This window comes from Ictalurus furcatus, chromosome 10 (assembly GCF_023375685.1).
Source record: "Ictalurus furcatus strain D&B chromosome 10, Billie_1.0, whole genome shotgun sequence".
In the NCBI taxonomy this organism is placed as follows: domain Eukaryota; kingdom Metazoa; phylum Chordata; class Actinopteri; order Siluriformes; family Ictaluridae; genus Ictalurus; species Ictalurus furcatus.
This window is the reverse complement of record NC_071264.1, coordinates 6,346,008-6,356,473: the sequence shown is the minus strand read 5'-3', so window position 1 is coordinate 6,356,473 and position 10,466 is coordinate 6,346,008. Positions and strand designations below refer to the sequence as shown.

General features: G+C 42.3%; 1 protein-coding gene across 2 annotated transcripts in view; it reads left to right on the top strand.

Annotated features, from left to right (window-relative positions):
* The first annotated feature begins 3,106 nt into the window (after positions 1-3,106).
* The window catches only part of rtel1 (regulator of telomere elongation helicase 1), a 27,100-nt gene continuing 19,740 nt past the window's right edge, over positions 3,107-10,466 (top strand). Inside the window, exons 1-11 of one of the 2 annotated variants that reach the window (XM_053634406.1) lie at positions 3,110-3,573; positions 6,463-6,661; positions 6,860-6,953; positions 7,090-7,171; positions 8,276-8,336; positions 8,461-8,536; positions 8,653-8,737; positions 8,832-8,897; positions 8,990-9,143; positions 9,231-9,269; positions 9,356-9,434. In XM_053634406.1, the coding sequence (XP_053490381.1) occupies positions 3,472-3,573; positions 6,463-6,661; positions 6,860-6,953; positions 7,090-7,171; positions 8,276-8,336; positions 8,461-8,536; positions 8,653-8,737; positions 8,832-8,897; positions 8,990-9,143; positions 9,231-9,269; positions 9,356-9,434 (1,037 nt within the window). In that variant the 5' untranslated portion in view covers positions 3,110-3,471. Of the gene's footprint in view, positions 3,574-6,462; positions 6,954-7,089; positions 7,172-8,275; positions 8,337-8,460; positions 8,537-8,652; positions 8,738-8,831; positions 8,898-8,989; positions 9,144-9,230; positions 9,270-9,355; positions 9,435-10,466 lie in introns of both variants that reach the window. The other variant, XM_053634405.1, reaches the window with a different exon arrangement.

Here is a 10,466-nt window from a genome sequence, read left to right as displayed (position 1 = left end):
GGAAGGAGGAGGGACGCACTGTCAGAGAGCTGTGGGAGGATCGCAGTGCTGAGGAGGTGGTGGTGCTGGAGCAGTTGCCAAGGACGACGGAGGAATCGCTGGCATCCACCTAAAAAGGGAGGAGTGGTTGCCGTCCGCCAGGGGATGGAGGACCCGCTGACATCCGCCGGGGAAGCAGAGATGTAGCTGCCGCCCGCCTGAAAAGGGGAGGAGCTGTAGCCATCTGTCGGGGAGGCGGAGGTGTGTCTGCTGGCCGCCGGAAAAGTGGAGGAGCCGTGAACGCCCACTCGGAAAGCTGCAGAGAAACAGTACATTTTCACTGCTGTTACTGCATGTCAACAGTAATCAGAAGGGATGCTCTGATTAAACATTTAACAACTTGCAAAAATACATCATCCAGACAGCCTCCACCCACAGCACCAGCAGCAGCACCACCTCCACCTCCATCCTCAGCAGAAGTAACTCCATCCACAGCAGCACCACCTCCACCACCACCCTCAGCAGAAGTAACTCCATCTCCAGCAGCATCACCTCTACCTCCATCCCCAGCAACACCGCCTCTACCTCCAGCTCCACCTCTACCTCCATCCCCAGCAGAAGTACCTCCTTCCTCAACAGCACCAACTCCACCTCCATCCCCAGCAGAAGTACCTCCATCCCCAGCAGCACCACCTCCACCTCCACCCTCAGCAGAAATAACTCCATCTCCAGCAGCATCACCTCTACCTACATCCCCAGCAGAAGTACCTCCTTCCCCAACAGCACCAACTCCACCTTCATCCCCAGCAGAAGTACCTCCATCCCCAGCAGCACCACCTCCACCTCCACCCTCAGCAGAAGTAACTCCATCCCCAGCAGCACCAACTCCACCTCCATCCCCAGCAGAAGTACCTCCTTCCCCAACAGCACCAACTCCACCTTCATCCCCAGCAGAAGTACCTCCATCCCCAGCAGCACCACCTCCACCTCCACCCTCAGCAGAAGTAATTCCATCTCCAGAAGCATCACCTCTACCTCCATCCCCAGCAACACCGCCTCTACCTCCAGCTCCACCTCTACCTCCATCCCCAGCAGCACCAACTCTACCTCCATCCCCAGCAGAAGTACCTCCTTCCCCAACAGCACCAACTCCACCTCCATCCCCAGCAGAAGTACCTCCATCCCCAGCAGCACCACCTCCACCCTCAGCAGAAGTAATTCCATCTCCAGAAGCATCACCTCTACCTCCATCCCCAGCAATACCGCCTCTACCTCCAGCTCCACCTTTACCTCCACCCTCAGCAGAAGTAATTCCATCTCCAGAAGCATCACCTCTACCTCCATCCCCAGCAATACCGTCTCTACCTCTAGCTCCACCTTTACCTCCATCCCCAACAGCACCAACTCCACCTCCATCCCCAGCAGAAGTACCTCCATCCCCAGCAGCACCACCTCCACCTCCACCCTCAGCAGAAGTAACTCCATCTCCAGCAGCATCACCTCTACCTCCACCCTCAGCAGAAGTAACTCCATCCCCAGCAGCACCAACTCCACCTCCATCCCCAGCAGAAGTACCTCCTTCCCCAACAGCACCAACTCCACCTCCATCCCCAGCAGAAGTACCTCCATCCCCAGCAGCACCACCTCCACCTCCACCCTCAGCAGAAGTAACCCCATCTCCAGCAACATCACCTCTACCTCCATCCCCAGCAGAAGTACCTCCATCCCCAGCAGCACCACCTCCACCTCCACCCTCAGCAGAAGTAACTCCATCTCCAGCAGCATCACCTCTACCTCCATCCTCAGCAGAAGTACCTCCATCCCCAGCAACACTGCCTCTACCTCCATCTCCATTTAGGATTACATGTCCAGCAGCAAGTCAGTGTGACTTGCACACACTGTGGGATTCAAATAAATAAAAGGTACTTACTGGTTCACATTAACAGAAAACACAGGCAAAGGGTAACTGAAATTTCAGCTAAACGTCACATGTCATGCCAATGCATTGATGCCAAAAATGGCACCTTTGATGTTCAAATCATTCTTTAAGCCTTGCTTTCCTATACATGGACAGAAAAAAACATGGGGTGCAAGCCAAAACATAATCTGTGAACTGGATGAATGCAAGACAAATGAATTTGCAGTCAGAAGTGGAATTCTACTTTATGAGTGCATGCATCTAATGTCTTTGGTCTTCTGCCCACGATCAGATACCATTTTGTAGGACGAGGTGCTGTCAGAAATGGTTGCTGCTAAGATATTTGGGGATGCAAGTAAGCAAAGCTGCTTAAACCGGCAAAAAGCAACTGCTGATGCAGGTGTTCCGCTTTCTGTTGAGGTGACTGTTGGAGGGCCTCCTCCAAAGATATCATACGACAGCAGACTGGGCAGGGTAATAGCAGCATATGATTCAGAAAAGAATTCCTGGCACTGCCCATGTGCCAAAGCAAGACAATCATGTCTCCATAAAACAACTGCAAAATGGCATCTTTTTCAAACTGACTGACGTCTGTTCAGAATTGTAGAGCGTGATGCCAGGCCAGGTCCAGTTAACATTCATGATGACACACAAGTTCATGAATTCAATGCAAGACCAGGTGGACATGAAGTGGGGTAGATCTGTGTAGAGATGGTTTTTTCTTGTAGTTTTAGGTTTTGTAAAATGTCTTGGTTTTCCGTAAAAAAAAAAAAATTCCCAGCCTACTATACTAACATTAAATTTTGTATCTTATATCTTATTATACTTTTTTTTTCCTAGATTGAATATTGATGTTTATGTTAGCTGTACATTTAGCTAATAAAGGTTAATAGAAATAAAAAATAATAACCACTCAGAACACACTTGTCCTCTTGCTTTTTTCTTTAGCATGACACGTAGCTGGTTTCACACATACTGCACAGGTTACTTATTACCAAGATTAACGCAATCACATGTAGACTGAGTCCATCCCAAATTATATTCCCATGGTCCATCTAAATGATATTCACAGCCACACTGTTGTTGTACATGCATTCATTTTTCTTTCTTCAGGTGGAGACTCTAAGTGTACATTTAAAAAAGAACAAACGAGATAAGACAAGCAGATCGTGTTATTTTATTATTTATCACACCTGCAAGCCATGCTAATGTCTCGTTAGTTCTCGCACTCAGGTGCTATCTGCTCTATAACCTGTAGGTGGCAGCCGCGTACAGTTGAACGTATATCATCAAGTTGTAATAGAAGAAGAAGAAGAAGAGGCAGAGAATAAGCCCGCACTCCAGTCCAGTAGGTGGCGGTAATGCACCTTTAGTGGTTTGCCAACCGCTATTAAAAACAAAAAGAAGAAGAAGAAGAAGAAGAAGAAATATGGCGCGATTTGAACACACTAGTAATTATGGTCGAACTGGACATTAAAGCGTGTATTTAAATCGATATAACTCATAACTGAGCGGAGTATCCATGTTTTCTTAGCATTTGGTTCAGTGTGTAGTTTATTCCTGGGTGTAGCAGGATGCCTTCTCTTACTTTAAGAGGAGTTACTGTGGATTTCCCCTTCACTCCATATCCATGCCAGACGGATTATATGAGCAAAGTGCTCGAGTGTCTCCAAAACGTACGTAATGTTAGTCTTTGTTCATAATATTTGTTTGTTTGTTTGTTTGAGGTCTAACACTTTGTCTAATTAATACATTGAAATGTAATCTGCTACCTACTCTGGACAAGTCAAAGCTGAGCATCAGAGCACATGTAAACAAATGACACTGAACCTTGTGTATAAATAAATACATGAATAAATGAGTAATTAACTCTTGGGCTTCAATTAAAAAAAATTTACTCTCAGGTCCATAGAGTCCAAAAAAACTGTCATAGAAATATTATATATTAATAGTTATTTCCACTTTCACTGGCTGAGTATTGACCAGTATCAGTTCTGATTATAATTACCAAACATTCATTCATTTACTGAGTTTTAACCCTTTAAACGCTGGGTCGTTTACATAATGCTACAGATTGTTGTTGTTTGTTTTTTTTATGAAAAAAATTTAAAAATAGTTATTATTTTCAATATACTAAATACTAAGCAGATTTGTTTTCTTTGATTATTACAGTCTTTGATATGACGGTGATTAACAACAATGTTAATTTTGATGCATTCATATTTTTTATGCAGTGTCAGATTTTAAAAATAAATAAAAACTACTACTCCGGTCCATGAAGGACAAAAAAAATTGTCCATGTCCAAAAAAACTGCCATAGAAATATTATATATTAATATTTATTTCCACTTTCACCGATGATGATTTATTTATTTATTTTTAACCAGTATTAGTTCTGATCATAATTAATAAACGTTCATTCATTTACTGGATTTTAACACATTAAACGCTGGGTTCCTTACATAATGCAAAAATCTTCAAAGCTCTGTGCCCTTCTTTGACTCGTATACATGGGGTTAGATTTGTGATTTCCACTACAAGATCTTTTCTTTCTCTCAAACTCGCACACAGTTATAGCTGCGTCATTTATTCAGTTGGTCTGCGGCGCTCTATAATGCAGCAGAATCAGGAAAAAAAAAAAAAAAGAAAAGCGTGGATTTTCCCCACAGGCTAAACCTGAGAAAATAAAACACATTTCAGAAATTCATTTTAAAATATTCAGTGTTTTGAAACCTTGTCAACAAAATAAAAGCCTGTTAGCACAGAATGCATGACTTTATGTTTAAACGTCACCGGGATTAAATATTGCAGTTTGAATGGGTTTCAATGGAGACGTTTTTGTCCTTAAGGTCCTGAGTGTAAATATTTCGTCTAGCTAGTTTAAAACAGATTTATGAAAGCAAATGAGGAGGAAATATTAAAATTCCAATACGAATACACACCTTTTGCAAAATTGATGCTGTTTGCATTAACACAAAGTGATTTTTAAAAAAGAAAGAAAAAGACAGAAACGTCCATAAGGGCGCACATGTATATAATAAAATGTAGTTTTATTATAAGGAAGCAGTAAAACATTTTCTGGCATGCTCTAATAGGAAAATAATCAATGACGGGATGGTATCCTTCCCTTTCACAAGCTGGACACCTGACCATCACACCCACATGTGCTCCTTTCCCTAAACTGAAATCTGTGAAACACACAATCGTATAGGATATCACCGGCCCGCTTCAAACGCTAGTGGAAAGCCTTCCCAGAAGAGTGGAGGCTATTATAACAGCACAGGAGTGACTACATCTGGAATTAGATATTCAACAAACAGATGTGGGTGTGTTGTGTCCACAAACTTTTGGCCATATAGTGGACATTAATTTTAGCGTTGAAACGTACATTCTAAGAGTATGCCACATAGCTTACGTAATTTGGAAATGACCGTTTTACAAACTCTTTGCACATGGCAGCCCCTTTCCTGTTAACGGTTTAACATTTAGAGGAAGGGTCGTAAAGCTCCCTTTTCTACTCACATTCAAGTATTAGTTTTTCGGCATCTGTTGTCGAGATAACGGCACGAAATTCGCTCATGACTCGTACAGACTAGTGTAAAGTAGTACTGTAGATTACAGCAGTTATAGCCTTGTTGCACACTTGCTGTTAGGACAAATGTAAGGAATTGAAATCTGAAGTCATGGGAGCTTTTTAAGCGAGTGTTTTGATTTGTACGTTTCTCTACGAGTGTTTAAATTCGGTATAAAGTCGCAGCAAATTTGATTTTAATTCCATTTTAAGTGTCATTAACTGTCCTAAAAAAGATCATATTTAATATAGGATGCATTCAAACACACAGTTATTATGCATAGGTATTAGGGAAATGATTGCGGTGTTTTAATATCCTGAAGTCTTCACGTATAGGGCATGTATTTCAACAGAACGTTGTCTAAATTCTTTACTTTAGGCCGTGAGATTTAAAGTGCACCTGTTATGGTTTTTCAGATATGACCTTTTTATGTAGTGCGTTATTGAGCTGTTTGCGAATGTAAAAAGTCTGAAAAGTTTTAAAAATCAAAGCGCACGACAAACGGAGTTATCAACTCCCGAAAGAAGGAACCGATTCTGAACAGCTGAAACGAGTCGTTAGTGATTCCAGACTTTACTTCCTGTACTAATCTACGTAGGTTTGTAGCAAACAGCCCCGCCTCTGGTCTTCATCGGCTGCTCGCTGACAGCGCTAGACCGATCACAACAGACTGGGACATCTGACCAATCAGAGCAGAGTATGCTCTCTGAAAGGTGGAGCTTAGAATGAATCCTTTAGAACGAATCATTTAACGAGTCGTTTGTGACAGTGGGAAAAAAAAAAAAAAGGTAATGCTGCAGTTTAAATTATGAGCACGTTAAAGTGTTTTGTTTTTTTTTCTTTCTCGGATGCGTGTAAATCTATTGTATGAGACCTTTTAACACAAAATTAGGCGCGTTTCAAAACCATAATAGGTGCGCTTTAACGTTTTAGTAAGTAATGTCTCGCTTGTGTTTCGGTTCGTGACGTGTACGTGTTATTTACTTGTTCTAGAAAGTAAATGGAGTTCTTGAGAGTCCGACCGGCACGGGGAAAACCTTGTGCCTGCTTTGCGCGTCGCTGGGCTGGAGGGCGTATTTCAAAGACTCCATATCCGCGCGCAAGATTGCAGAGAGAATGGGAGGTGCCGAGCTGTTTCCTGACAGGCCGATGTCATCGTGGGGAACAACAGCAACTGACGGAGAAACACCAGGTATGAAGAGTAAAGAGCAGAGTTTGAGGCCCATGTTTGCAAGTCGAGCAGCTGTGTGTTTAATTTTTTTTACCACTGTTTGGACTCTAGGTTTGCTATTCGGACTTTTGGCTTTAAAACGCGTAGCCTTTGATAACCAAGACTTTGATTCGCTTCATCTCATGGCGTGGTTAATGAAATCAAATGATCTCCTTGCAGCCTATTACACAGACATGCCCAAAATCATCTACGCGTCGAGGACACATTCTCAACTGACCCAGGTCATCAGCGAGCTCAAGAACACGTCCTACAGGTCAGTGCTGCTAAGTGATGCCAGAAAGCTTTCAGAAAAGGAGCGACCCTTTTCAGGGCGGTTTCTCAAGCTTGGCAAAGAAATGCTGTTTGGTGCGCTTTTCTGCGTTTTACTCAAAATTCGAACTTAATTCTAGGCCGAAGGTCTGCGTTCTGGGCTCCAGAGATCAACTGTGTATCAACCAAGAAGTACTGAAGCAAGAAAGCAACCATGTCAAGGTACAGGTCATGGTTTTAGTAAATGATCTACAGCTGATAGAGAATTTCCCATGAGCTAAATTGATGTGAATCATGCACCCATTATTATTCATTAAAACTTATTTGACTGCTTAAGTGTTTAGGAACTCTTCATGACTTCCTGTTTCACTAGGGTTTAAATATGTTGACTCAAAGGCCAAATCTGCGTAGACATTCATCACTATGGGGAAAATAAATACGCGCCTCTAAAGGCAGACAGAGGATTAGAAAGGCAGTGTATACATATTAGACATCACCATCATGCATACAAGCTCATTTGGAAGAGCGTTTTGGCAGGAGACAATCAAGGTGGGTTTGGTATAAGGATACATGCCATCATGGACCCCCGTGAAGGGTATTTTTAATTGAAAATCTGGCTGCCTCTGCCCAGAAGTTACAACCGGGTTATGGTTGGACTTTCTAGATGAGCATCGATTTAAAACATCCAATTCCAAGCAATAACAACAACAACAACAAAGGTTCAGTGGCCACACATCAATTTTTGACAAGGCTGTCCCAGTCCCCTGACTTAAATCCGGTTTAATCTTGAAGAGGAGAGTCCACAGGGTTTCTTGCTCTGTATCTTATCAAGCGTTAGAGGGGATGACTATAGGAGTGCTGTTATGCATAAAAGTAGCAAATACAGGAGTGTTAATTATTGTGACTCACGTGGTCCACGTTTTGTTAAAAAAAAAAAAACACGTTCTCACACACACATTATATACTATACTGTGTATATATATTCTGATTTTCTCTCTATTTCGCCCTCTTGTTATTTATTTTTATAAAAAAAATTATCAAATTTTTACAGGGTTGCCAGTAATTCTAGAACTGATTTTATATATTTTATATATATGTATGTATATGTTGTGTGTGTGTGTGTGTTTGTGAGTATATTATGTTTACATTACATTTACATTCCCTTATCCGGAGTGTGTGTGTGTGTGTGTGTGTGTGTGTGTGTGTGTGTGTGTGTGTGTGTGTGTGTGTGTGAGAGAGAGAGAGAGAGAGAGAGAGAGAGAGAGAGAGAAATATAATTAGTATTACAATGTTAACTGAATGATAATTTCTCCGCTTTTAATCCAGGTCCATATGTGCCGAGCAAAAGTGTCGTCCCGCTCTTGCGTCTTCTACAATAACGTTGACGGTATGAGCCGTAATTTTTACGTTAACAGTTTATCAGTTGGGCGAAGCACGTACGGCAGTTTGTACGTTCTCATCGCCGATCTTTATTTTGTGTCTGTCGGTTTCATTTACGATGCCACGTTTAGAGAAAGGTACCGACAAGGACATCATCAACTCTATCCTGGATGTTGAAGATCTCGTGAAAACGGGAAAAAAGCAAAGGTGCGGCCTCCGTTTCTTAAAACCGATTCAGAACGCATCGGAACGTCGTATACGTTCCGTGTGATCTCTTCAGTACGAGTGAAATATTTGCTCAAAACCCGGAGTTTCTCTTTCAGGGTGTGTCCGTATTACCTGTCTCGCTCTCTGAAGCAGCATGCTGACATCATATTCATGCCTTACAACTACCTCCTTGATCCAAAGGTGTGAGGAGAGCGTTTGTTTCGTTTTTCTTTTTGAAAAGAAGATGGAATTTGCCGTTACAGGCGCCACTCTAATGAACTGATTTGTCCTCCAGAGTCGTCGAGCACACAACATAGAACTTAAAGGAGCCGTCGTCATTTTTGATGAAGCACATAATGTGGTGAGGATTTGTGTGTGTGTGTGTTTTTTTTTCTCTCCAAATTTTCTATACTAATAATCCTAAGTGAGGAGAATATTTGCTACATTATACAGGAGAAGATGTGTGAAGAGTCTACCTCGTTCGACCTGACTCCTTACGATCTGACGTCAGCCATCGACGCGGTAGACAAGCTTTTGCGAGAGCAGGCCTCGGATATTGGCAAAGGAGAACCTTCAGAGGATTTCGGTGTGGAATCTCCAAGCTCAGGTTTGGCTCATGACGGTGTGTAACACATTTCCCGCTCGACTCCACCTCCGATGTGTTAAACCCGTTTAATTGTGTCTGGTTACACAGGTCTGAACCTGGACATCACCACTATCGCTAAAATAAAACGTAAGTAACAAACTATACGTCGAACACGATTAAGATTTATTTACGAATGTGATGTTCTTATGTCACAGCTTTTTGTTTTTTTGTAGAGATTCTAATGGACCTGGAGATTGCCATAAATAGTTTTGAGATGCCTTCCAGTAACCAGGGGATCACCAAGCCTGGCAGGTGTGTCCTCTGTCTTGGCTATTGTTTTTATTATTCATTTTCTTTATTATTGACTATTGTTTCATCTTTTGTTTTTTGTTTTTTTCAATAAGGCCTGTCAAAATCAATTTCTGCCTCTTTAGCATTACCACTTACAGTCCTGTTAGGTCACTCAAATTAGGTCAATTCTTTAATGTATTATAATAAGTGCATATGTTGAAAAGATTATGATCTGCGTTAATAATCTAAGCTCCTAAAGCAGAATGCAGGGCCTTTCTAGGGTGGTTTTCACACTGGGAACGTTTGCTGTGGTCCGAACCCGAGTGTGATTGGCTCCCTCAGCGTTGCTCTGGTTTCAGACTCGCTTGATTCTATTCAACCCCGGCACATTTGCCTTCATCACAGACGCACATGGAGAACACAACACCAGTCACTATATCTATCTATGTGTGTGTGTGTATATATATATATATATATATATATATATATATATATATATATATACAGTATCTCACAAGAGTACACCCCTCACATTTTTGTAAATATTTGATTTTATCTTCTCATGTGACAACACTGGAGAAATGACACCTTGCTACAATGTAAAGTAGTGAGTGTACAGCTTGTGTAACAGTGTAAATTTGCTGTCCCCTCAAAATAACTCAACACACAGCCATTAATGTCTAAACCACTGCCAACAAAAGTGAGTACACCCCTAAGTGAAAATGTCCAAATTGGGCCCAAAGTGTCAATATTTTGTGTGGCCACCTTTATTTTCCAGCACTGCCTTAACCCTCTTGGGCATGGAGTTCACCAGAGCTTCACAGGTTGCCACTGGAGTCCTCTTCTACTCCTCCATGACGATATCACGGAGCTGGTGGATGTTAGAGACCTTGTGCTCCTCCGCCTTCCGTTTGAGGATGCACCACAGATGCTCAATAGGGTTTAGGTCTGGAGACATGCTTGGCCAGTCCATCACCTTCACCCTCAGCTTCTTTAGCAAGGCAGTGGTCATCTTGGAGGTGTATTTGGGGTCGTTATCATGCTGGAATACTG